Genomic DNA, 27,597 nt, shown 5'->3' on the forward strand with positions numbered 1-27,597 from the left:
ATGAAAATAGGAGACAACACAGCACCAACAATGCTTACTCACCTGTGACAGTTTCCCAACAGTTTTTATTTGAGCTGGAGACTGGGCTTGTGCCTGAGCCTGAATCTGAGGGACCTGCACCTGAGCAGCCTGCTGCTGCTGTTGCCTCAAAAGCTGGAAGTGAGCAGGAGTGATTGTTTTGCCAGAGAGCTGGACTGTTGGTGTTGCTGTAAAAGGAAAAGCAAGAAAAAGAAATGCTCTGAGGACACTCAACATTGAATTTAATTCTTTGATTTCACCTGGGAAGCCAAGTGGCTAAAGAATGTTCTGCTGCAATACAGTTTGTGGGCTAAATGTAGACAGCAACCTATTAGCATAAATACAGTGGAAAAATAATAAAATATATACTCCTTTCTTCATAACAGCTTATAGTTGTGATGCTCAATTTTAATATTTTACTGCTCGATTGCTAACAATCTTTTTTAATCATAACCCCTACAGGCTAAGCAATTCTCTACTGCAACACTTTGTCCAGAATTACTCACCAACAAAGAAAAGTAATCTCAGAACCGACAATCAGTAAGTTATGAATCAAATCACTTTTAACTGTGCAGCCAACAAAGCCAGACTCTCAATACTGTGCAGTTCAAGCAAACTTCAGGAACTCTGTAGGAACCCTAAGGAACAACCCCTAAGCATACAATTATTACCTGGCGTAACTTGAGTCACCAGTGATCTTGTCTGGGTCTGCACGGGTGTTAAGTTGGTCGTTACCACAGCTGATGCTGTCACTGATGTTACTGCACGAACTCCCTGTGTAGATGCTATGGTCACCAGCTCTGAGGAGGCTGCAGGTGCTGCTGCTGCTCGCTGCTGGGTGTGCACCACTTGTGCAGCTGCAGTGCCTCCCGAAGTCTGAAGAGGAACACAGTCAGAGTCATTGCTCCACACAGTCTTTGCATCTCACATAAAGCTATGAGCTTTCTGGATATAGATGATACAGTTTTAGAAATGGACATTAAAAAAAATAAAGTAAAAATGTCCTAACATTCCTAATAAATCTGTCTGAATATGTCTCATAGTTGGTATCTTGTTAAATCTTTGCCAGATGTGCTGATCACCAAACCCTTCACTACACAAGTTTGATTTGACTACCTATCATTTTTTGCTTCACCTTCTATAGTCTTATGACCTTAAAATAAAGATCACAATTACCTGAGCATGAAATATTAGAGGTTAATAATTATTCTGACATCATCTGTTTCCTAAGATAACACTTTTTAAAATGGTTTACAGTTAAGCACTGTCTCTTAGGTACTTTATTCTGATAATCTGTCCCAGTTCGTGCTGCTATTCTGCTAAGGGAGAGGAGCTGATACCGAGTCACAAGACAAACATGAAGTTGATAAGGAGAGGAATTTCTGATAACTAATTCAGGGAACAGATCCACCAATAAGATGCACAAACAAAATGAACCCAGAGATACAACTAGCATGCAGTCTACTCACAGTCAGTGTTCCAGGTATAACAGGTGAAGCCAGACGTTTATTGATGGGCTGAAAGGTAGCTGCAGGGACTCCAGCAACAGTATTCACTATGACATTCCCACTCACTGTAGCTGAAAGCAAAAATCAGGATTAAACGTAATATTGTTTAAAAAAAAAAAGAATGAAAATCTTATGTCTTATCATCTCCAATGCCCAATTGTAAAGTCTTCTTACCAGTCTGCATACTTGTCCCCGTGACTGCTGTTTTGATTGTGCCTGCCTATTGAGAAGACAATTGAGATAACTTCAGAAAACAATAAAAGAAAACTGAATATAGCTCTTATGCTGCTATGCTGTTTAACACAGTGCCGTATTCTAGAACTGACAACTCAAGAAAGAGACAATAAAATGCAGAGATAATTCTAAGACTTGCTTTCATTTTGCATATCAATAGTAACTTCTGGGTAGGTTAGGATGCTGCCATGTTGACGAGCAGTTGGATACCAGTCAGGTGTTGGGTAAGTACCAGACATTTCGCATCCTTGTCAGCTGAAGAAAGGAGCGAGGTATTACTCTGGCACACACAGATAACCTCTCACACACTAACATTACTGAGTGCTGGGAGATACACAGCACTGTATCAGGACAGAGCCCTGTCTCTGGTAAAGCTATACTATTCTGGCCCTTCAGCAAGCATTAAAATCACTGCTGCCTGAGCACATTAGTAAGTAAACTGGACTGGCTCTAAAATACAAGAGCCTTCAACCTGTTATAAGATTGACTAATACAGACTATGGTTAAAGAAGCCATGAAAGCTTTACAATAACACAGCTAATTGTAGTCCTATAGGATACAAAATTACACTTTCTCAGCAAATATTAATTTACTCAAAGCTTTGGTTTTTAAGCTACTTAAACAGAACAGCTGTTACAGCTACAGTGTCTTCTCTGAGTTCTTTCGATAAACAGTGTTAAATACTAAACTGAAAATGCAAGGTATCTGTACAGAAAATATAGCATTCTGAGGTGGAAAAATACTAACACCTATTATTACAGTAATTATACTAAGAGTTTTTAATCAGTGAATAAAAAAAAGGTGCTCAGCACACTCAGGAGAGAGAGAGAGAAAGAGAAGAAAAAAGAAATGCCTTTATTTTACTACACTGACCTAAAATTCTTACTTTCTAAAGCAAGTAAAAGCACGGAGATGTAGTACACAGAAAAGAAGAACTGAAGTTACTACATCAGACACCAAGTCCTCCCTTTCTTACCAATACTGCTGTGTTGGCCACAGTAGTTACTGCAGTCTGCACTACTGCCTGTGGCTGCTGAACTACCTGTGCCTGAGGCTGTGGCTGTGGTTGGGCCTGTGCTTGCTGGACAGCTGGCTGTTGAGCTTGCTGCTGGCCGGCTTGCTGCTGTTGAGACTGTGGGCCTGCCTGCTGCTGTGCCCTCTGCTGTTCAGCCAAAGCCTAGGAAATCAAAGCAGGAATTTCACGGTTGTCAAGGTAGTGCATGAATTAATCAGGATGTATTTAATACGGGACAATAAATTAATTCCAAGCATATGTGCAGACACGGCCTTTGAGTCTGACTTCCACGTAACACATGTAACTGGTTATGAGATGTAACTAGTTTCAAACTACCAGCTGCAATCTAAATGTTATACAGCTCAGAGCTGAATTCCACTTTGGACCTCATGTAAACACTACTAAATAAACACTTTGCTGCAACGCAACCAATGTACCAGCAAACTTCTCCCAGAAATCAGATTTTCTTCATGCTTCCTATGTTTATTTTTATTACAGCAGACATACATGTAAGTGAAATGGAGTTCGCACCTTTTTCTCTTTTGCAATACGTTCTGCACGCAGGGATGCAACTTGAATTGGAGGAAGTGGCTTGTCGTAGTTGATTCCACTAGAAACAGCGATAAGACAGAGCATGCAGTAGTCAAACAACTGATTTCTTTACTTTTATTCTTCTAAGAAAATGAAGAAGAGCTTTTAAGAGTGCCCACCTTTCTGCGAGAACAGATGCGTGCTTGGGATTCTTCTGGAATGGATTCATGCCAAGTCTGAAATGGAGCAAAAAGTTATTACCAAAGGCAGAAAAAAATAACCTTTAAAAGAGCATTTAATGTCATGTTGTAGAGATGACTCTGTGGTTGTGGTGAATTTTCCATGATAATCTCATCAGCACTGGGGCCTGCATAAAGATGAACCTTTTAAGAGATGGGGAGTAAATGATAAATGAATACGTGTTAAGTTACAGCAGTAACTTTTGCACACACACAGAAAAACAACATGTAACTAAATGGCACAGACATCAGAACGTTCACAACACAGGTAAATGGAAGCCTAGTTTATAAATGAAATGTTAAAAAAATAGCATAACTCTTAATCATGTATGTGAACAAATCCATGCAGAGAGTAGAAGCCAACCCAACCATGTGAAGTGTGAAGACATTCCAAGAACAGGCCAGAAGACGAAGAAAGAACAGAAAAACTGAACAGCAGTTTGAAAGAGATGAAAAATCTCCCATTTGGGAGAGCAACTCAGAGCAGAGAATCCAGGAAACAGGAGGTGACAGGTTGGAACATCCCAATTAAACTCACAGAGGTTTGATAGGTGGACTTCTTTTCCCTGCAATCATTTTCATCATCTCAAAATGATTAGTATAAAGCTGCGTGTGGGTGGCACCTTCATCCTGAGCGTAGATCTGATTCGTACGAAGCGGGCGACTGTTTTTAGTCTAAAAAACGAAAAGAAGCAGACTTTTAATGGCAAACATACCCACCCAGCATTCTGTCTATGTACAAACACATGGTGCGCTTGTAGATTATTTAAAAACCAACTCCAACATATCTATCACAGACTGGTTTCTGCCTCGTGTCATTGATAACTTACTGTTACACAAAATTCTATGGGAAATGTATAAAGAAAGAGCAAAACAAGGAGCAGTTCTCACGGTCACACTGGCATCAGCGCTTGGGGACATACAAAGTGGCAAACTAATTTGAGAAAGAATCTTTGCTTTAAGTTTAGATTTCGCAAGTGTAATTCAGTACTCAAACCATTAGTTTACAGTTATGCATAGCGCACACGTCAGAGAGTAACACCATCACTGCACTGCTCTCCCAACAAAGCTATGTTAACATCCAGCACAGCATGCCATCCTAATTGTTGGCTCCTCCTAAGCAGAAGCTGCCAGTCAGGGACAAACCTGCTTAGCGGTCAGAGAATGGGGCTACAGTCAGCAGTTCTACATTCCCTACCTAGTTCTGTCACTAAGCTGCAGGACGGTTTGGAAGACGATGTTTATGATCATGGAATTCATTTTTGTTTCTGCAGAATATTACAACCCTCATTTAAAAAAGGTGCTTCAAGCATTAAACTCCCTACGTGTCTGTGATCCGCTCAGACCCCGGTATGAAGTTACATCCTCACACATCTTAAGTACCATAACAATGATCAGGATAAGTAACATGGTGGTTGTCAGGTGGAAAAATGCCTACTACAGTTAAAGTGAAATGAAAGGTTTCTTGCATGACATAAAAAAATTAATCTAGCAAATCCAAAAAGCTGAAGTCTGGTGTCAATCCACTGTGTCAACAAAGAAAGGAAAAAATAAATTTGGAATTTTAATTGATGTTTGAGAACTCAACACTGAACATGGATCTCGTATGAAGTATCTGCCCACCTCCATTGCTGCTAAATACCACAGTGTCTAGATTTGATTTTGAAAGAATACCAATGCACACCTTATAAATACTTTTTGTCTTCTTTTTAGGATTAGCTTCGTACATTAGCTGTAAAATAAGAAGGAAAGTTAGATGATCTTTTGTGGAAGATTTTGTTCAGGTGCTTTTTCTTTTCAAAGAAATCATATAAAATAAGTGGAAATCCTGATGAGGATAATTTTATAATCTTTTAACGTTATTTATTTACACTGTTGAAACATTTAACAAAAAAAAAAAAGCGTTTACGAAGATATGGAAAAAATACTCTACAAACTTAACGTAATAAAGACGCATCACTCTAAATAAACTCACCTTTCCTTCCTCCCTTGGGATAATGACATTTTCGTATCTGTTTCGGCACTGTTTTGGTGAGCGATAGACTCTGCTGCATGAGTTAACAACATCACTAACAAGGTCCCAATTGGGAGTGTGTGCTGGCGATACAACAGCAAGATTTAAAGGAAGCTCCAACAGCTGCTTCACTGCCTACAATACATTAAAGGTACAAAAACTTCAGATCACAAATCATTCCAATCCTTCACACCCACCCTTATCTGCATGCGCCCATCACCATTATTAGAGTGATACAAATAGCTCAGACCTCAGCGCATGTGTTCACCTACGTTCACAGAGAATAAATGTGTCATTTTTTTCTAAGCAGATCGGGGTCCAAAAATGCACAGAGAGGGGTACAATAGGAACAAGGGAGCTGCCATTCAAGCATTGCTCTCCTCAAAGGTGAGGAAAACTTCAGCTGCGCTATCCAGACTTATCTGGGCCATTACAGTAAGCAGGCTCCAAAACAAGAGCAGGACTCGATCGTCCTCAACCTTTAATTTATCCTTAAAGAAACACAAGTGGCACACAGTTTGCTCTAAGTCAGGTCAGCACAACATCAAACTGACCATTGGGAATTTGAAGTAACCTTCAAGACAGAAAATACTGAGAAGAGCTATTTATGAAATTAGATGGAAAGCGTAGCATGGAACAGCAAAAAGCTGAACATTGTCTGACCTGCAGAAGTGCCCAGTCCTCACTGATCAACCACTCGGGGTTATCCTGCCCAGTCTCAGCAGCTGGTTTCACAAGAGTTGGCAGAGGCTTTGCAAACTGTGTTTGCTGTTTCAGTAAGATGTTCTTCTTCTGCTCTTTGCCCTCTCGGCGCATCTTCAACATTCCTGGAGTTGCTCGATCAAAAAGTGAACGTGGAGGAATAACCGTCTCTCCATGACGTTGCTTTTTCTTCCTACCCGCAGCTAAGACAAGATAAAATTATTTGTAAATAGATACTACCATTGTCTGACCTCTTTGTTATGTATAGCTGCAAAATGCTCCTGGATGTACATAGATTATTCCACACTACCTCTAAAAGGAATCTGTCAGCAATGACATTTAGTATGGCCAGAGCCCTGATGATGTAAGGCCATCATAACACACACAGCAGAGAGAAGACTTTTCATCTCAAATCTGCACACTTTGATCATTATGAAGAGGAAGTAAAGATAAAATATAACTTTTAACAACAGAATTTAAGCAGTTTTGACACTTACCAGAAGGATCTGTTTTGTGCCGTTTGCGTTCCTTCCTGACATACACCGGAGGCAATTTTGATTCTGGAATAGGGGTGGTATCATACATCAGGCACATCACAGAATCAATGTAGATATCGTTGTCATCCTGAGGTGGAGTAGGGGGGGTCCAAAGCTGCAGAGAACGCAAACTTTTTAGTTATGGCCATACTAGTAAAGCACTGATCTTTATGTTTCAAAACTAAGAGGTCTATTTAGGCTGCTGGGTGTTACTGATACTTACTGGCATTATTTCAGTTTGTCCATCTGGACCTTCATAGACATACTCCTACACAGCAAAAAGAGAACGCAATTAAATGACGTGACTGAACCCCAAAGGAAAAAACATTTTCTAAATAACTTAAGAAATACACAGTTAAGAAATCCAGTAACCAGGAATTACTTTGTTGTATGCATCCTCCCGGGTGTAGGTGAGAAGTTCCTCTTCGTCCTCCCAGAGGGTGTTTTGCTCTTTTTCCTTTAACTCCCTTAGATGTTGCACTTCCCATGCCTTCTTTGCTGATTTCAGTTCCACCTAAGGGAAAGTCAGACTCCTTACCACCTTTGTGCAGTAGCAGACAATGGGTTAAAAGTTGCCTATTTGTGGTATTTATGGATAATTCCTTTAAGCTGTGATATTTTCAGGCACAGTAATTTTGAAACCCTTTCTTTACAGGTGATTTCATAGTCACTTAAAGCTTTTTTGTTGTTTTTTTTTTATCTCTGTTGCAGGGATTTAAAAATATTGAAATAAAGCAAATTCTGGTTAAACATTCAAGACAACCAGAAGAGCAGCCTTTAACCAAACAGCCTTACTGAAGCTAATGACATTTTTCCCTGCTGTCAGAGTACAACAAATATTTGCCAAACTGTTCTGAAGAACATCAGCCCCATTTTACAAGTAAGAAATGAAGGACTGATATCTGTTTAAACCAAAAGAATTACAAGACACTTCTTGTAAAGCATTCTGGTGTTCAAGAGTATAGCAAGAGGAAATAGAGGTTCCTTACAATACGTTCCATATCACTGGATAAACTTCCATGTCTCACTGGAAATATTAACCCCCATTGCCCACATTAGAAAACAACAAGGTTGTAATATAGTAGTAATATTTATTATTTTACCTCATTCAATCGTGGCTCATTCTCATCAACTGAAACATGGAAGAGCTCTAAATAGTTCAAAGCATACTTCTCAATTGGAGTCAGCTGAGAGAACACATTAAGGAAAAAAAGTCAGCATTAAGAATAATAAAAGAAATGTAAAGGAGAATCTATCAAAGCTCTTCTTTAAATGAATCTCTTTCCTGATGGCATAACAGCTTAAGTCAGCAAGACTTTTCCCACTCTTTCAATGAAGTATCAAACTAACCAAAAACAAAGTTGTTTTTAAGGCAAAACTGCAAAGAAATTGAAATATATGAACTACATATTGCTTTTATTTAAATAGTAATGGAAAAAGTCATGGTACCTGATCCACAACAGCAACTAACTCCTGCAGTGGTGAGGGCTCCTCGTTGTATTTTGATTCACAGAGCTCTGAGACTAAAGGTTCAATGCATGACTCAGGTCTTATTTCTTGTACGTGCTCATCTGGCTCTTCATCCTCTCGTTCAATACTGTTGAGGGCCTTTCAAAAAGACATTTTTAAAATAATAAATACTTCAAAAATATGGAAAGAAACCCTTGTAAGAATTTCACTGTAGGCCAACACAAATTACTGCAATAAATTGCTCCTCAAGCAAGAGGAACAGCCCCATGCAATTCTACCACTTAACAATACTTCCAAAGGGACATAGTTAAGAGGAAAACTGACTGTCAAAACAGAAAATCAACAGGCAGAATTTACCTCCACCTCCCCAGAAAAGTAAGGAAGCCACTAAATACTCATGTCCTACAGCTGTATCTTTAATCTTTGTTAACCATTACCTCTATGAATGGTCTTGCAACTTTAGGTGAAATGGTTTCTGCTGGAGATGGCTCTTGAGAAAGTACTACGAACTCTTCTGCTTTCACTCTAAATCCAGAATCCTCCATAGGAGAATGAACTTCAAACAACTCCTGAATTGTTTGCTTGGTTATTGGAAGGAAAAAGAAGCACATTCAGCTTTCAGAACCATCCTAGTTTTTTTATATTACTTGAAATAAACTTAAGTTTCCAGTGACCTTATAAACTGTGTACGATATATTACTTCTGGAAAATTGTCCATTTTCTCTTCTGCACTTTCTGCAATTAAGTGTTATCAGGCAATTTACACACATTGGTCAAACTCACACCCTAACATTCTGCACCACAACATCAGGAGTGTCCGAAAGGGATGGACTGGCTTTGTCAGTGTAGCCACCATCCTCTGCACCTTCAGAGCAGTTTCTCACCAAATACTTTAACTTCCTATTTTGGCTTTTTCAAAGTTGTTGAAATTCTCAACCAACTGCAGAAGTTTGTAGCTGGGTGCAAGAAACCAGAATATACAAAGTCACATCAGTGATGCCTGACAAGTAAGGACACTTGAGTTCAAACACCCACCACTTCTAAGACGCTTACCAGCCCAAACACATTTCTAGTAGTGTTTTTCTTACTCCAACAGGAAGAGTCTGAACTTACTAAGTACTGCATCACTGCTACATACTTAATATTAACTTACTTGCGTTAGAAAGGCCATTGAATAGTCATTTCCCTGAGCAGCTACTTCTCTGATCAAATCCTTTGTGCCATTTTTCAAAAGCTTCTCTTCCACAGAATTACCACTGACAAGTCTGAAAAGGAAAAATAAAAGAACAGAAAGCTGTTAAGTCACTTCCAAAATAGCTTTCAAAAGCAAGAAGCAGAATTGCCATCGGAGAATAACACTGAACTATTGAAACAAAGCGATGCTTGTGCATTCTATTCAAACAGATACTACCTGCTACACTTTAAAGCTTTCTTTTAACAACTAGTGTTAGGGAAAACAAACAAACAAGAAATGAAATGTAAGGTATGGTAGCAACCAGAAAATTTGTATGTGATTCACACAATTAGACGTGGTGTTAAGATGGACTATGTTACCACACAAGAAAACAGTGAGGGGGTATTCAAATGAGATGGTTTTCAGCACTGCTTCTACTTTATTTCAGATTATGTAGCTTTATCTGAAATAAGCACGTTAAAGAAAGGTCATTAATCAGTAACATCAGTAATCACCTGTATATATGGATATCTTTACACCTCCCAATCCTGTCGCACCACTCCTGCGCCTTTGCATCCATCACTGGATTTAGATCATTGTCATAGAACACAACAGTGTCTGCCTCAACAAGATTGACACCAGTGGAACGACTGTGAGAAGAAAGGATGGCACAGAAAATGCGCTTGTCTCTGTTGAAGTTTTTCATCAGCTCCTACATAAAAGGAATAAAAGCAAGTCATACACTGAAATAAAATACCAAAGCAAACTCATTGTAGCCTAATTAGAAGAAAAGTCAATGTTTCAAATTAAGTAGAAACAATTAGCACATAGAAGCCTGTGAAGCACATGTTGTGGTACCAGCAGACAACTGTCAGTACACACTTACCTGCCGTTGTTCCTGGTTCGCATACTCATCAATCCTTACAAACGTGAGGAAATGGAAATTTAGGAACAATTCCAGTATGTCCAACATTAGAATCATCTGTGATAAAATCAATACACGACGCCCTTCTGATTTCAACTTCTGAAGCAAGACAGCAAGAGCTTCTAGTTTTCCTATATTTAAAAGGAACAGTAATGCTTTCATTTAGACGTACTGCTGTAGAACAGGAAACTATGAAGTGTTACCAGTCAGCATCCACCTTTACCTGAGTCATGCTGCACCAGGCGGAGGTCAGGGAACTGTAGCAACTGGGGAGTCGTAATCCGCCGCAACTGATGCAAGTGTGGAGCTGCCTTCTGCTTCAGACTGTGTTTGAGGACTTTCAGTCTGTGACTGTACGACGGGGGAGGGTTTGCTACGTACAAACATGGGGGAGCAGCAACTGCAGCAGGCAATACAAAGAGAGCCCTGTGGAAAGCATTGTAAAGAGTGAATACCAGGTTGTGAAGCTACACACAATAAGGTGTGACAATAATTTCCAGCCTGGCAACAGTGTAATTTTGATCTACAGTACACATTCTGTTGAACTGACTTTGTAAGTGCTGCAAATCTTGGGAGCTTTAATATTCTCTGCCTCCCTTTATCTTTGTTTTGTTTCATCTGTTTTGATAATAGATTTTGATACAGTGTTTGTTTTGTGGCTATTGTATCCAGTGACTGGAGCTCAAACACAAGAAACATCCATAACAGAAAACTTGTTTTGAACTACTTTTAGTTGAGTTCTTCAAACTGCATTATATGTTCCTAGATTGTTTGCTCTGCACACAATCCAAGTGCCAGCTTTAGCTAAACTAGTTTCTGCCTGCATCTCTCTGCCTTAACTCCTGTTGGATGGCTAATGGCAAGAAGTCAAAACTAAACCCAAAGCATGAGAACATACACTGACACACAGCTGAATTTGTATTTGAAATTAGAAACAAGGTAGCAAATGATTTTGCTGTCAAGATCCTAAAATAAACAAAAGGAATGGATTATGGGAATCCTGCAAATCCTTTACTGCTAAATCAATCTAAACCAAACAAGCTTACGAGTAGAAATAAGGCTTTAAAGCTTTTCTGGAAAGGACACATCAAGCAATAGCAATGTAGCCAAGACGTACAAGGACAGAGTCACACATTACCTGTCAACAACATCCTTAAGAGATTCTTGCTCCCGAACCAAAGTCTGGATCATTTCACGTAGTGGATCACATGGGCCTCCAGAATCACTTGAAAGGCAGCAGTTGACAAAGCCAGCCCACCTCCAACTGCTGTCCTCGCAGGAAGACACTGGGGATGGCCTCCTCTCACCAGTCAGCAAACAAATACTCAGCAAGTCACTGCCATACACTGGAGCCCTTGAACAGCGGCGCTCATTGCCAGAGAATATTCTGTCCAGACGCTCCTTCAGAAGTCGGTTCTTTTCTTCATAGGTTTCCTTTGCCAAGAAAGGTTGAAAAAAATTATTTGCTGCTTACAATTCTTTATAAATTTGAGTTTCTTTAGAATGAAGCTATCAGGATCTGCCATGTGTGTCTTATTCCACTAACAGTCCATTTCAGCAACTACTTGAATCAACTACCAAAAGTGTAAATTTCAGATAAAAACCTGAAGATTGCATTTAAATCCAACTACTACTAAAAAGGCAATTCCATTCCATATTTCTCTAAAATGGAAGTTCCCAATTAATTCCAGTGTTCTAAATTATAACTTAATACAAAACCTGTTATGCTTCCTTAAGAAAACAGAATTGACATACCTGTGACTGCCCATGTGTAGGTGCTGGTTTTAACACTGCTCCCATGTCACCAGATGACAAATTAGTAACTGCAGTTCTACCTGGAATACAAACTGAGGATAAACCTTGTGTTTATATATTTATTCTTCTGCAGACTGGTTTCACTTTTTGCTTTCACTTTTTGCTTTCAGTAAATGGATATTTCATACTTGCACAACCCTCCACTCAGTATGAAGCTGCATGTACTGCTGAGTCGATACACCAACAACTAACCAAATTCAAGTTAACAAGCAGGAGTGGCTCTTATGCTAAAGAACAGACTGAGGAATAAGCAGAGGTGAAAGCTTTGCCTTTACACTCTTCTAGAAGATGAAAACAACCCTATAGGATGATCAGCATACATCCAATTTTACTACACAGCAACACCAGCTCAGCAATCAGTTTCCAGTCACTCCAAGCAATCGATTTGGCATCTTATCCAAAATGTTGAAAGTCAAAATAAGTATTTTCAATATGCTTTACAACCTCCTCCGAAGCTGAAAAGTGAGAAGTTTCAACGCTCGAAAACAATATTTATTATTCCTTTTAACAGACTTCTCTTTTTATCATTATGAGAGTAGCAAGATGTGTGAGATTTTGTAGGAATCTCATATTCTGAATTATCCATTTCTGTTGTGAACTATGGTCATATTAGGAGCACCTGTAACGTTATCCGAGCTGGAGGATGGAACATTTGAGCCACACATCTTCTAAATCATGACAGAAATCCTTTAACTCCCAACAACTGGGAGACTGCTGAAGATCCTCTCTCTTTTTGTGACGAGACATCTAGTCATTCACAGTGTCAAAATATGAACTTCGAGGGCACATCAGCACATCAAACAGAAGCAATAAACAGCCTGTTTTAAGTGAATGGTTTATCTCCAAAAAAATTTACAGCAGATGGCAATTTCCAAGGAACAAACTCCTCGTACTGCTTTTACCATCATTTAACAACCTGCTGTTATGCTGTAAGTACAGCCTAGGCTGCAATTTCTCTGTCGTTATTTTGATCAACATCTTGGTCATATTTTCAAGCAACGAACTGATCACGTTTGCAGCAAAGCACCAAATATCTAAGCAGAGGTTACAAAGTGAAAGAGAAAAAGGAAGCTTGGGTAGACAGAAAGGCAAAGAAAATTAGAAAAATCATTGTCGAGAAGTAGAGAGAAGCACTAGACATTCCATGTAGTACAGAAAACCATAATCACCCCAACCTTTCTTTGAAAATAGAAACAAAGTATTCCAAACTTGCTTCTTCCCACAAAAATCTGACCTAAGACATAATTGACAAAGAAAATCTATACATTTACTTCAAGTTCTTCTAAGTTTGGAAGAAGCACACACCATTCATGTATCATTTGTCAGAACCATTTCTCTCATAGTTTCCCCTGCTTCCGAACTCAACTGAAAGAATTCTGATCTGCAATACTGTGGGGTATTTATTAATTTATGATGTTAGTAATTGAATGTTTAGATGCATTAATTCAAGCTGGAAGGCATACCTTGCTGTGTCACTGCAGTGGAAGTTGGCACCCCAGCTTGATGCTGGTTTCCTAAAGCATTCAGAGCATTCTGAACAGTTCCAGCTTGAGAAACTGTCTGCATGACAACAGGACCCTGAGGTCTCAAATACTGCTGACCCGGAGCTGAAACAATCTGAAGAACACTTCCTGCAATGAAGGATTTTTAAACAACATTAGGCTGGAAAGTGTAAAAAGACCAATAAAGTTCTGTACCAAATGATACTGCTGTTACATACTGCTTCAACCCTCACTCAGGGTTTCCTCTACTTATTAGCCACAACAAAAGTTTTCTAGGTTCTCCTGAAGGTGGTGGCACAAACCACCAAGAGGGTAAAAATGAGAACAATGTAAGTAGGGCACTCAGATCAGGGTCACAATAAATCCAAATTCACAAGTGTTATTTACAGATGTATATACGTTCAGAACAACCAAAGAACATCCTCAGTTTTGTTTGTTTCTGCCACTTATTAGGTAGCTTATCTGAAACAACCTCATCTTACTTTAGCTGTATTGCATATGTGTGAAAACAAATTCAATAATAAAACCTAGAAATGCAATGTTGTAAAAGAGCATAATCGTGTCTTTCACACAGCAAAAAGGCACATAAGGACAATAAACACAGTAGGGGCGAAGATCCTCTAAATGTACAGCCAGAAGGAATGCGCTGTCCACATCAACATCGAGCATTCTCAATAATAAAAACTCACTGTTTTGAAATAGGTACCTTGTAACTGCAAAGGCTGCCCTGCAGTGAGCTGACGAAGTTGACTATGTGATAAAGTGAACTTGTTGCCTTGGAACTGCAGTGTTACAGGGGTCTCTGGCTGAGCAATTCTGCCTTGCGCTCCTGCTATGGAAGCCAGCTGTGCTATTTTTACTACCTCACCACCTGTCAAGGAGGGAAACAAGCATTGAGAACAACAAAGTGGAAGGAGGGCTGTTCAATATTCAGAATTCTAATTCTTGGTTAGTACACTGGTGCCGAAGCACCTTCCATGCAGAATTATACTCAGTGCATCAAAAGTGTCATATAGAAGTTAAGCAGGTATTGCTTTCTGTATTTGTTGGACAAACTGGAAAAAAGCTGATTGTTTAAAGCTAAGAATATCAACATTTCAGAAGCTACCACTTCCATTAGCAAAGAGGTAAGAGCGACCTGAAAACTCATGTGACACTTTGTAACAGGACAAGTATAGACATTGAAGTGATTTCCACTGCCTTTTCAAGAGCGTAAAGGAAGAGGCGAAAAATTGCTACATGAGTAGCAATACAAACACACATTAAAAATAATCTGCAATTTGCTGATGAAACCTAATTCACACATTTCAAGCAATCTGCACTTAAACAAACCAAAAAGCTTTAAGTGACAGGACCAAGCTTTTTGTGTTTAAAATGCAGAACGGCTGGAGGCACGTAAGCATTAAGTTTTATGATCTTGAAAAAAGACTGTTGTGAGATTTTAGCTTTTGGAAAGGCAGCGCATTACCCCAGAGATAAAATTAATACATCAGTGCTCTACTCTACACACATGCTAATAGGCAGTGCACATCCAACCTTAGAGCAAAGCCTCATTGCTTTTCTCTGCCTAACAGTTGCGACGCTCCTCTCTGCAAGAGGCCTTTAGAGATGGATTAGTGTTTAATACGAAAGGAACAATTAGGATAGAGCTAAAACGGTTGGTCTGAAGGAAATCTTGCCAGCAGAAGAAACATGCAGAAATAGGAGATTAAGTTGACACCGCTAATGTATGTCCACAGCAATTCTATTGTTTCTTATCCAATTTTTGATTTTCCTTGGTCATAAGCAACATACTGAGCAAGGCTAATCAGAAGAGTGAAAAAAAAACAATGATTTCTGTACACATTTTAGGGTGCCTAGTAACTTAACCTCGTTGTAGTAAAGTGGGAGAAACCTCGAAAGGGGAGGCCACTTACTAGGCAACCGTGCCTGGGCCTGAGAGGTGAGGACCAGCCTCTGAGGCAGCACACTCTGTTGGATGGTGTGCGGGGGGGGCTGTGGCTGGGCCTGGCCCAGCTGGGAGGCCTGTGCTGCGGTCTGGCCCCGCTGTTTCACAGGATGGGCTGTGCTAGTTGCTGTGGTGAAGGTCGCTGCGGGCTGGTGTCTTGGAGCACTGGTGGAAGCCTGAGTTGTCTGAAACTGTGCTGCTGCAGCTGCAATCAATAAGGTTTGTTTGTGCAAGCTGTTAGAGGTTTTAACTCCACTGCTTTAAACAACCTGCATTGAAAAGAAACCTTCCAACAGGATATTAAAACAGCTACTGGAACAGCTTTTCCTGACAGACTGGGATTTCTAGCCATGCCTCCGTCCTACTTTAACAACATTATTTATTCAGTAAGCATTGTTTAAAGGATAAATCAATACACATAAGCACTGTAAACTTCCATGTTTGACAGAACGTTACATGTGATCAGGTCTTAAATACCACTATGCCATATTAACTCCACGCACTATCAGTTAGGTTACACAAAGCTTAGTTGTGCATTACACTGACAGATCATATAGAAACTAGTGGGGAAATTTACTGGCAATTAGTTTGTTGGTATTTTTAAGCCATTAGTATTCTAGACCATTAGGCTAGAGGAAAGAGTTCTAGCATCAGGCTGACTGGTACCAGTGTTTAGAAGTCTATGTGATCAACAAAGCCCCAACTCTCTTACCTTGATTTGAGGACACCGTAGCTATGGGTGACCTTCCCCGTACTTGTCCCTGCTGAGTTACTGTAGCTGTGGTCACCGTGCGTTGTACCTGAGTGCTTGGAAAAACTACAGTCCTGCCCTCTGGTTTCTGCCCATACTGAACTGGTTGGAACAACCTGAAAAGAACATGAGCAGCCAAAGGGCATAGAAAGATCATGCTTCAGCTTTTAAAAAAATACACCCTGTCACAGCAGAAAGCATAAACTGATCCAACAACAAGACACTTATCTCTTGCTCACAGATAGTTAAAGCTGGCAAGACTCAGCACTTCAGCAGACTTCATTTATGGAAAACCCATAAAGTCAGTGTGCTAAACACAAGAAATAAAACAACCATCCTTGCCGTGCATCTCAGTTAAACACAAAAAGCAGCAGAATTACAGCAAACAAGTTCAACACTCCAGCTCCAAATCTAGAAAAAGAATGGGGCCCTTGTATCACTTTAAGAGAGATGCCAGCACGTCATCAGGCCTTTTCATCACAAAAAGGCCTTCACATAACTTGAGGATCACTACTGCCGTAAGAGAAATACTCTTAAAAAAACATAACTGATAAAACTTACATCTCTTATAAGTGCAAGCACAGCTAAGACTGCAAGCACAGCCCATAGTCTCAAAGAAAGATTTCTCAACTAAATTGTAAAACAATGCTTCTTGTCAGGTAAGAACCACAAGAATAAAATCTATACACTGGTCAAGTAAAACATCCAGGAAATTGATAAACTTCAAATAGAGTTGTATGCCTTAAAAAAAAACTATTAAAGTGGATTCACTACTTACAAGGGCGAACAAGAAAATATACAAAAATACAAAGCAAAGTCTGCAGCTTTATGTGAATCACAACTTGATAACGCAAACAAACACATCAACAGAGCTACATCTTGCCCCTTGCAATTCTAGCTACAAGGAAGATGTGCACATACCTGCTTGGTTTGAGCTTCACTGGGTTAGGCCTAGCTGGTGGTGGAGGAGAGCTGTAGATTTCTTCAATTAACTTTCTAGTAACCTTTTGTTTCGGCAACATTTGTGCTTCATAATGAGTCATTTTGTTTTCCACTCCAATGAGATCAAAAAGAGAGAGGTCTGACTCCTAAGGATATTGTAAAAGTAGCTTTATTATTTTACACAATGGCCCAAACAGTTAAGCACTCTCTATGTTCTATGCTGAAATCACTTTCTACATTTTACTTTTTGATATGAAATAACTTTAAACTTGGAGAACGTAATTATTAGCCAAAGCTGTCTGAAACTATTCACTGATGCTCTCTGAATGTTTATGGAGACTGAAGTGTGGATGTCAACACACTGAGGTGGTGAGTGTGCGTTTCAGCCACGGCTACAGCAACGTGAAACACAAGCCACATTCTGGCCTGTCACACCACAAAATGAAGAGCATCTCAATCAGCTCCTCTGCACAGATCCACTAACAGTGGCGAAAAGACTGTCTTGTAGCTCAGAATTTGCTCTACTAAACAGTGTAATTGTGCTCCTTATACTACTGTGGTTTCCATGGAAATAAATAGGAGGCTTTAATTCCAGGGTGACCTATATAAATAATGATATTTTTCAAGGGCACTCATAAGGAGAAGAAGCGTCAACTATTCCACCCACCTTCCAAATATCCCTTTCTAGGGCACTCAGTACAAGAGATGCAGTTCTATATTCCAGCGTTTCAGATACATATGAGGTACTCAAAAGCCGGGGATTTATCAGATCTGGGTGATTACAGATCCTTTGCAGCTGCATCAGGACATGCAGGACACTGATGAAATGTCCACTTTTGAGGGCTTCTTGTGTTCTACCAAATAACAGATACAGAAATACATCAATTTCTGCACAGCTTTTATAAAGACATTAAAAGACGACCATAAATCAGAAGAGAATGTGCAGTGCGGCATGTTATTCAAAATCCCTAAAGCAAGCTTAGACTTAAAGTGTTTCTAAAGCATTTAAAATAGCACTACAATAACTATGAATTTGGAGACATGATGTTTAGGGACCAGTGCTACTTTGAAGTCAGTTACAACCTTATTTCCTTGTCTTCAAAATTCCTTCGTGCTTGTATCACCCCTTTACCCAATAATAGCCACTTGGTATTACAGAATGAGTAACAGAGGGTAAAGAGATTCATTTGGGTCTTAAGATAATAAAGAACCACATGTTAGAGAAAAATCTTCAAACAAAATAGAGGCAAAACTGACCAATTATTATTTGAATTTTAGGTCCCAGATGTAAAAGCAGGAGTTCTTCCGTTAGGCTTGTAGCAACACTGAGCCATCATTTCAGCTTACAACATAACCACATTCTACTCAGTGGTCACGTAGAAGAACTACTCTATTGGTCATTCAGAAAAGTAACTCCAGCTGTGACTTCCTAACAACATCATCTTGCTTAAGCACAAAAAAAGATGGCATTTCTTAAACTCCTTACCCTGGCTGTAATATGACATCTTCATACATAGCTTTCTGTCGACTAGAAAGACGACACTTTAGTACATGTTCGTATTTCTTTGTTAGCTGCTTTTCAACATCTCTCTTTGATCTTCGCAAAATGAACGGCTGAATCATCTGAAATATTTCAGAATTAAACAAAAAAAAACTTCTCTCACTTCAATGATAATTTTACAACAGGAAGCTCATTCGCACCCATGCACTTTACATGACAAAGCTCATAAGCAACACACAAACAAATTGAAAGTACACTGTTATACAAACATTATTTGTTCTTCGATTTCTGCACATTATGCTTCAAAACCTGAGCCTTGTGATTTTAAAAACAAGCCTCCATACTTTCGTTGCAGTAGAAAATGCTGCTTACAGATGGACTACCTTCTATTTGAGCAAGTAATAAGAAAGGACAAAAATGAAGAGCTAAATCTTAACTTCTCCTTCCTAATTTTCACAACAGCTTTTAATACAACTACTTTAGAAGGCCATGTAAGAAAACAAATGACAACATACCCTGTGTAACCTGATGACCAGTTTATGGCAGTAATCCTGGTTCTCCTCATTAGGTGCTTTTACTGGAAAATCTAGATAAGGTCTGGAAATTCCTGGAATCAGGAAGTGTACCATGGTCCACAACTCCATCAGTGTGTTATGTAAAGGAGTGTCTATCAGAAGCAAACGATGTTGGCTGTGAATAGTAAAAAAGAACATTTTTAACCAATGAAAATGAGACCAATGTTCAAATACTGTAGCTTTAGGCCTGCCAGAAGTAAGCAGTGCTAGTTACATTCAATCTAAGATAAATAATCTTTTTATTCTTGAATATACCATCAAGCTAGCTTCCTCATTGTGGAATCTGTTTTGAAGCACAGATTATCAGCAAAGAGAAGTATTATTGTTACAGCAAGGAGGAATACCTCAATAGCTGAGTATTGCTAAGGGGTATGGAAATTTGAACAGCTTTCTTTTGAGCAGAAAACTCATGATACATTAAGAAAGGAAAAAACCCACTGCCAGCACAAAAACAATGCTCTGCTCCATACCTGCGCAGACTGAAAAGCGCTTCCCAGTGTTTCTCAGTCATGTTCTTAATTTGTTGCATCTCATCTACTATTAAGTATTTCCATCGCATTTTCATAAATGCTGTGTGGCCTTTGAACAGCTGCTTGTAGGAGGTGATACACACATTAAAGCTGTTGGGTTCTGACCATTCCTACAGAAAAGGAAAGAAGTGACATAACAAAAGTTAGGTACCAGAAAGTTCTGCCTTACCTTGCATCTTGCTACATCTTCACAACACTGAGACCCAAAGAATACTAAAGAAGAGTCTTAAATGGCAGTCAGTTCAGAAAGCAGATTAAGTACTGCATGCATTCATCAATACCAAACCTAGAGGTGTTAGATATAAGACTTCTTGTAAAGCAACTTGTAGTCCTAAAAACTTTTCATACCCCACCAAGGTAGAAGGAACATACAGATAAATACAGGTTGAAAGTCTTGTCATCTAAAATGAAAAACATAGCAGTGTAAGAGTTGCAAAATACAATACCTGTCTCTTTGCCCTTAGCTCTCTTTGGCTGCCAAAGTAGAGAAGAATCTTCAACCCTGGGCACCAGCGTTTCAGCTCCAGCTCCCATTTCAGTATGTTACAGCTCCGTACAACAACAAGGTGAGGACCCCAGTTACCTACAATTTAAAATTAGGAAGAGAATCCTGATCATCTATATTGATGTATCTTCAACCCTGATTCTTAAAGAGGAGCATCACTAAATGTGTCGTTAAAAGTGAGATTTAACAACGGAAGAAATTAAGTGACTAATCTATTTGTTATCTCCAATAAAATACTAGTTCCACAAGCTCTGCCCTACTTAGGTACTTGGCCAGCGTTATAGCCTAAGAACACATCTAAAATTGTGAGCTTTAGATAATGTAAATTAACATACCTTCATTACAAGCCAGGTGTGCAAAAAAGGCAATAATTTGCACTGTTTTTCCAAGCCCAGCCTCATCTGCCAGAATGCCATTAAGATTTTTCCTGTACAGTTTCGCTAACCAATCCAGCCCAATCTTCTGATATTCTCTGAGAGGCCCATATAACAGGGATGGAGTATTATACTTTACCTGCAGTGAGAATTAACTGTTACTTCTAGTTAAATTCACAGAGCACGTAACAAATCACATTCACTCTACAGTTCAATAAATAGAAAACATTTACTGTTACTTCGGGCTAAAATCTGTCAAATCAAACATTCTTTACGTAAAACACACACAGAAGCAGAAAATAGGGAGTTTTACCGCTGTCGTTATCCTAGAGCTGCCTTTAGGTAACAGCACTTCTGCTGCTGCAGCAACTTCTGATATGTCTCGCATGTGCTTCTTTGGAGGGCTTGATCTGTCTATACTCTTGTACTGATCAATGCTGAGAAGCGAGTCTATGAGAACAACTTCCTTCTGAGGACTTTCCCTATCGGACATATGGTCATCCATTTCTATGAAACACAAACGACATTGGCATTGAAAATAAATATAAACTTAAGAATCATCTACACAAAGTAATTCAGCTGACTAGCACTCACATAGGGGCCTAAAAAGCAACAGTTACATGACCCTAAAATAGAATCCTAGAGTCATTAAGGTTGGAAAAGACCTCCAAAATCATGTAATCCAACTGTAAACCTACTGAACTAAACCACGTCCCTAAGGACCTCCAGGGATTCTACTACTACCAGGGGCAGCTTCCTCCGGCATCTGACCACTCTTTCAGAGGCAAAGCTTTCCCTAATACCCAACCCAAAACAACCTGGCACAACTTGAGGCCATTTCCCCTTCTCACCTTGCCTACTCCCTGGGAGAAGAGCTGAGTACAGGAAAACGATCACAAGCTAAAATGACAGTAACTTAAGCTTGGGAACACAGCACCCTATAAATGTTCACCATTCAGTAGGTGAACATGAGCATCAGCTTTTTTCAACTTCTATAAAGGTCTTTTCATAATACTTAAGACCTATCTTTAAATATTTCATTTTATCACCACTTCAGTGTAGAACAGATGGCAACTGTATAATAATAACCATTACACGTGCCGTTTTATTCAGTGTGGAGAGGCTCCTTTATTGCTCACTGTTGTTTGAGAGTCTCACATGCAACTCTGAAGCTGGCAAATTTTATTTCCTTTTCATAAACTGAGTAATGAAAAAAAAGAAATCCTTCACAGACCATTATCTAAAAATATTTACTAAAAGCAGGAATAAATCTAACAGTCTTCCTAAATATTTAGTCAGAAAGTCACTACGTTTTGCATTCATTTTCGAAGAGAACATTGCTTGTCACCTAAATATAATTTCAGATGTGATTCACTCAATATTTTTTTCCATTGTCTTTTAGCAGACACCTTGAGAGTCATTCGAGCTGCTTCACCTTTTAAGTTAAGATTTTCTTTGAGACAAAAAGTAATTACCTTCCTCGCTGCTGTCCTCTTCGCTGTCAGGTTTAGGCTGAGGCCAGTGAAAACTTTCAGAAAAGGCACCTTCATACATCTTCAGCAAATCATCCAGAGGCAATTCAGCTGCAAGTCATTAACACATGTAAGTTTATAAATACCAAAGCTTTTAATAAATGATATCATTAGTTTGAATCTCATGACATTCTTTGCTTGTTTAAAACCAGTCCTCTAATCAGAAGTTAATTGAAGAGGTAATTACGACTTGGAGGACAGCGGTGTTTATTTAATGACCCAGATTACAGAGAACATTTGGCATTACACCAAATGGTGTGCACAACCAGCTTGCTTTTCACTACACTACAACCCAAGATCCAAACCAACAGTAAGCTACTGGTTGGAAAGGGAGAGGCTACAAATTAAAGGGGTTGAAAGGCAACTGAAGACCTCAGCCTCAATCCTGCTCACCAGAATTTCCATGATTCCTTTTTTGATTTGTTGAGGTAGCAATGTACATGCTGTTTAAGTCCAATCAATGAAGAAACATTCTAATTATGAACTTAGCTGACCAGCTGAGAGTTATAATCCCTCCAACTGGTCAGCTGGCTGCAGCCACTAAGCTGCCAAACAGACCAAACAAATGGATTTGGAAACTGCACATTAATTGCCAAGCAGGCCTAGCTTAATGGGCAGCTCACCTCTGAAAATCAGCAAGGTTTTAACATGAAAACTGAAGTGATCCCTATGGGACTCTTGCATACACCAAGCTCTGTACAGCACCTATTGTTAAGCTGCTAAAGAAAGCAAACTGCCAGCCACTTCGGCTGAGAGTCTTTTTTTGTAAAAGAAAAGCAATGTTTTGACAGACTTTTTTTCCCAAGCCACCTTGCTTGAAAACTAGTTAAGGACTCAAACTCCTTCATCAAGTACATTGGTCCATCACCATCCCATAAACCAACCTTATTTATAAATATAACAACTGTAGCATGTTCTCACCTGTTGCTACCGAACTCTCCAGAGAAGAGTGAAGCTACAGACCTACCTTCTTTAACTAGATTTGACAATTCAGTTTGATGGTTTATATTTCCTTCTTTAGCTTCTTGTTCTTCAATTGTTTCTTCTTCATCTTCAACTAAAATCAAAACAAATGCTAACTGGCATTCAAATTACAGCACAGTTCAGAAAGTTTATAGCTATGCACCTTTCAAGTGTACTATCTGAATATCACATAAGCAGGTTTCTAAAAGAATGAGATGCGTAGAAAGAAAACAAGAAAACTTGAAAGGAGCTATGCCTGGAAGTTCAAAAGTCTTTATACAAAAAAGAGAGAAGTGTTTCTGTCTTGAGACAAAAGGCAGAACAGCTTAGAGTTGGCTGACAGCAGCCCCCAGAGGTAGGTTATTTTGTAGCTTTAAACTAGGGATTTTCCTTGTAAGAAACATGACACAGATGTCTCCACAAGAAAGTCACTGAAGTAGATGGTTGCTTGAATCTTCAACAGAAGTTTAAGACCACTGGTAAGGTTCGAGAATCAAAGGAATGAGGAGAGACAGAATTAAGATCTACCAGCAAAGATGGCATTTTGTTTCCAGGGAAAGTCTTATTTCCAAGTTCTCAATCAAGCTCTTTCCACAGTCGACTATTTGATCTAGTAAGTGGATCAGGGTTGTTATTTGCTTTGTGAAAAGCATCAAGTCCACGTAGTATTGGACTGAACACCAGCGGCTTCAAGATTTTGCTATGTAACTTATCCACTATATTATAGACACAAAACTTTGAGAAGTGACATACCTTCCTCATCAGTCAAAGATGTGCTTGCCTTTCTTTTCCTCCCAGATGAAGAACCCTGGCATTCAATAAATAAAATATTTACAATCAAAGAGAAAACAAAGCTAGGATTTTTTTCTTTAATGAATGCAAGTGCCCTGCAATGACAGCAACAATCACTAATAGACATTTAACACGTTAACACTTTCCTGGTCACGCAAAACCAGAAATACCTTTGCAGTATCTATGTCAAAATCAATTACTTTCACCCCAATATCTGTTGCCAAACTCTCATTTTTAATATTAAGAACAAAGATAAAAGCTTTTTGTAATAATTTATTTTAAATACAGTGCACATCAAACCCTGTAACCCCATCCAAAACACGGACGCTTTCAGTAAGCTCAAATGTAAAAATCCCTTTTGGAGTTGGTATACAACCATCTGCTTCTCTTACTGACCTACTAATTATTCTTAGCCTGAACACCACCCACAAAAACACACTGCAAAAACAAACGACCACCTCGGATTCAGAAGATCATTCACAGCCCTCAGTGATACATTTCCACCTGGCCCACTTACACAGATGCAGGCAGCCTGCAATTAGCCATTTCAAATGCTTATGGCCCAGCTGTGATACAGAGCAGCAGCAGACTGTTTCTCTTAAAAGCAGTACTGAGGCACAAAACTTCCACCATGGTTGGAATCAAAGACTGAAGTAATTGCCAGTCAATAGAAAAAAGATAACACACAGACTTTCACACTGGTTTGCAATCATTCAGTCTCAAGTGCCCAGCATACACCACAGCATGGCTCAGCCTGTGCAAGTTAGCAGCCACAGACAGCTCTGGGCCCATAGTTTAGCTGAAGCACATGTTAAAGCTCGTTCCCAACAGAAAATGCAGATGCAAGCATTCTGCTTAGAGACAGGGGAGTATTTCAGCAAGTAGGTATCATCATACCAGATGGCTCAAAGACACAGAACAACCCCTTGCCTGCTCTTTTCCCCCCTCCTCCCCATAATCATGCAGATGGACTCAAGGAGTCTGTTCTGCACACAAAGAAGTGAAACTGCTTCTGAAGGGTTCTTGGTAATACCAGGCAAAGTAATCACAGGTAGGCCAACAGTTTTATACAGAAAGCAGAGCTGAACTCACCCAACTGGTGAAGGAGCCCTCCAGCTGTACAGCACTCCCTCAGGCCCAAAATCTGCTCCTCCCCCAGTGGCTGGCCCTTATATGAGCCCAGGGTGGCTCCACCCCATCTGGTCAGGTGGGGAGCACAGGTGCAAACAATCTGCCTGTGCTCCCTGCCCCAGTCACACCCTTTCACCAGCTGCTCAATCAGCAGTTCAAGCCCTGATCTAAGGGTTCCCTTACAGAGTCCCAGTACACATTTCATGTAGGGCTAAAGATATTTAAGTTCTGTTCAGTATATCCGCTCTGTAACATATACCTACCTACATCAGCAGGCTGAAGAACAGACAAATACACACTTTCACGTCATAGCCAGTTTACCCCTGGCTACAGCAGAAGAAATCCCTGCCCAAAACAAAGTCTAGCAATTGATGTATTTTTTTGGTCTTAAAAATCTTACAAGGACTGTTTCAAAGTCCTGAATGAATATGAATACTTCCTCTAACAGACACACGTCAACCACAATCCAATGTTTTCAACTGACAGTAACTTCACAGAAATCTGCTTGTCAGCACTGTATACTCAGGGAAGATCCTTCACATTTATCAAAACTGGCTGTCATACAGGCAGTCACATTTAAACTATTTTTCAAGAGACAGAAGGACTTACCATTTCACTTTCTTTTTCCAATAAAAGGTCTTCTGAAGGTTTTGCATCCTTACCTGAAAAATTATTACTCTTAATGTAAGCGAGTAATGGTTTTAAACTAAAGAATGTAGAGTTGGATTAGACAGCAGGAAGAAATTCTTTCCTATGAGAGTGGTAAGGCAATGGAACAGGCTGCTGAGAGAAGCTGTGGCTGCCCCATCCCTTAAAGGGTCCAAGGCCAGGTTGGATGGGGCTCTGAGCAACCTGCTCTAATGGGAGGTGTTACTGCTTGTGGCAGAGAGGTTGAAACTAGATGAACTTTAAGAACCTCTCCAAGCCAAACTGCTTTATGACTCTATAAGTCATTTAGCCATTTTACACTTCTTATATTAGCTTCAGAAAACAGAATTGGAACTAACAAAATCAAAATTACCATAACTTACAGCTCAGATCTGAACATCAGCTATGAGCACTGCACAGTTCTATCACCAGCAAGATGAAAACCCACCGAATGAAATTATGTGAAACAGCAACACAATTTAAACTGAATTTCTTACAAAAAGAAACACAATTACCTTTTCTTGAAATTTTCTTTAAATTCAAAGCTTTTTTCCTTTTCTCTTGAAATTCAATTTGCAGTTTTATCTCAACAACCTAAAAGGCAAATAAAGTCTAATAAAATGCTTCACTTTTATAAATACGTTACTGAAGACTGATAAAAACCCAAACAAACAGTGTAACCCACTGACATAGCAGTAAGGTGATATTTTACCTGCTCAATGTTAGACCAGAAGTATTCTATTTCTCTGGCAATTGATGCAGCAATTCGCCTTAGTTTGTTTTGTTCTTCCCTTTTAGCTCGCTCTTCATTAAGTTTCTTCTCCTCATGATAACGGGCCACAGTTCTTACCATCTGCAATGCCATAAATTAGTTCTGAAATTATCTTATTTCACAATACACATCATTGTATTTCTTAAGTTTATGTTCATTAGTAGCAGACAGATGATGACAGTAGTTTCAAAGTGTTAGACTTAGCTCCAGCATTACAACTTCTTACCACATCAGTAAAACAATAGATGTTAAAAGTGAAGGAAAAAGGAAAACACAAGGAATTCCAAATTTACTCAGTACAGGAATTAGAAACATTAGAATTAGCACATAAAATGTCACAGAGATCACACCAGAAAATGTCAAGAGACCAAAGCTCACAGAACCCAAGGCCATTATATGTATTTGTAGCCAATAAAATTATTAAGTCTACGTCAATTGTCAGAATATACAAAGCTGACAACATGGCTTCTCATTTAAGTGAAAATCAGTGCTTTATATTCCCATTACTTGTAGTCATAGAGGAAAAGAGAAACACAATGACCACACTCGAATAGCTTTGCTATAAAGCTGAAAGATACCAAAATCAACTGTTCTGATCCAAAACCATACGTTTCTCAAGTACCTTCTTAGCAGTTGCCATCTTCCACTTTCTCTCTTGGGCAAAATCAGTCGCCATCCATTGCATTTCTTCCAGCAAATAATCCCAGTGAGATTTGGGTCTTGGAGCCTCCTGGAGTTTAGGCAATCGCCTCAGGGACCATAAGCCTTCCTTCCTTAGTTCTGCTATTCGCTGATGGATTTGATTTTCCTTAAAAAGAAGGGCATATAGTTAAAAAGAGCTGCAGAATACGCTTAAAATACCAAATACAAAAATCACTGCTCACGCTCAATCAATATACATTGACATGTCAAATTTAAAGCACACTGCCTGTATTAACTGTTATGTATGT

At 39.3% G+C, this 27,597-nt stretch overlaps 1 protein-coding gene across 13 annotated transcripts in view; it reads right to left on the minus strand.

The window, feature by feature from the left end:
• Window positions 1–27,597, minus strand: part of EP400 (E1A binding protein p400) — a 41,650-nt gene that overhangs the window by 4,197 nt on the left and 9,856 nt on the right. For 5 of the 13 annotated variants that reach the window (XM_015877636.2, XM_015877634.2, XM_015877633.2 and 2 more), the window contains 42 exons: window positions 27,270–27,455; window positions 26,588–26,728; window positions 26,391–26,469; window positions 25,837–25,889; window positions 24,058–24,112; window positions 23,309–23,398; window positions 22,285–22,392; window positions 21,123–21,316; window positions 20,771–20,948; window positions 20,377–20,513; window positions 19,871–20,040; window positions 19,341–19,515; window positions 18,811–18,947; window positions 17,992–18,178; window positions 17,304–17,470; window positions 16,344–16,498; window positions 15,600–15,836; window positions 14,390–14,554; window positions 13,645–13,812; window positions 12,122–12,213; window positions 11,505–11,800; window positions 10,590–10,792; window positions 10,328–10,497; window positions 9,957–10,153; window positions 9,421–9,532; window positions 8,705–8,848; window positions 8,247–8,405; window positions 7,901–7,984; window positions 7,180–7,311; window positions 7,021–7,065; window positions 6,759–6,912; window positions 6,223–6,464; window positions 5,521–5,694; window positions 5,230–5,277; window positions 4,084–4,220; window positions 3,486–3,542; window positions 3,307–3,385; window positions 2,737–2,937; window positions 1,701–1,746; window positions 1,488–1,597; window positions 690–894; window positions 43–206 (listed from right to left, as the gene is read on the minus strand). In XM_015877636.2, coding sequence (XP_015733122.1) covers window positions 43–206; window positions 690–894; window positions 1,488–1,597; window positions 1,701–1,746; window positions 2,737–2,937; window positions 3,307–3,385; window positions 3,486–3,542; window positions 4,084–4,220; window positions 5,230–5,277; window positions 5,521–5,694; window positions 6,223–6,464; window positions 6,759–6,912; window positions 7,021–7,065; window positions 7,180–7,311; window positions 7,901–7,984; window positions 8,247–8,405; window positions 8,705–8,848; window positions 9,421–9,532; window positions 9,957–10,153; window positions 10,328–10,497; window positions 10,590–10,792; window positions 11,505–11,800; window positions 12,122–12,213; window positions 13,645–13,812; window positions 14,390–14,554; window positions 15,600–15,836; window positions 16,344–16,498; window positions 17,304–17,470; window positions 17,992–18,178; window positions 18,811–18,947; window positions 19,341–19,515; window positions 19,871–20,040; window positions 20,377–20,513; window positions 20,771–20,948; window positions 21,123–21,316; window positions 22,285–22,392; window positions 23,309–23,398; window positions 24,058–24,112; window positions 25,837–25,889; window positions 26,391–26,469; window positions 26,588–26,728; window positions 27,270–27,455 — 6,033 coding nt within the window. The remainder of the gene's footprint in view (window positions 1–42; window positions 207–689; window positions 895–1,487; window positions 1,598–1,700; window positions 1,747–2,736; window positions 2,938–3,306; window positions 3,386–3,485; window positions 3,543–4,083; window positions 4,221–5,229; window positions 5,278–5,520; window positions 5,695–6,222; window positions 6,465–6,758; window positions 6,913–7,020; window positions 7,066–7,179; window positions 7,312–7,900; window positions 7,985–8,246; window positions 8,406–8,704; window positions 8,849–9,420; window positions 9,533–9,956; window positions 10,154–10,327; window positions 10,498–10,589; window positions 10,793–11,504; window positions 11,801–12,121; window positions 12,214–13,644; window positions 13,813–14,389; window positions 14,555–15,599; window positions 15,837–16,343; window positions 16,499–17,303; window positions 17,471–17,991; window positions 18,179–18,810; window positions 18,948–19,340; window positions 19,516–19,870; window positions 20,041–20,376; window positions 20,514–20,770; window positions 20,949–21,122; window positions 21,317–22,284; window positions 22,393–23,308; window positions 23,399–24,057; window positions 24,113–25,836; window positions 25,890–26,390; window positions 26,470–26,587; window positions 26,729–27,269; window positions 27,456–27,597) is intronic. The other 8 variants (XM_015877638.2, XM_015877640.2, XM_015877639.2 and 5 more) reach the window with 5 other exon arrangements.

This window comes from Coturnix japonica, chromosome 15 (assembly GCF_001577835.2).
Source record: "Coturnix japonica isolate 7356 chromosome 15, Coturnix japonica 2.1, whole genome shotgun sequence".
Lineage (NCBI taxonomy): Eukaryota > Metazoa > Chordata > Aves > Galliformes > Phasianidae > Coturnix > Coturnix japonica.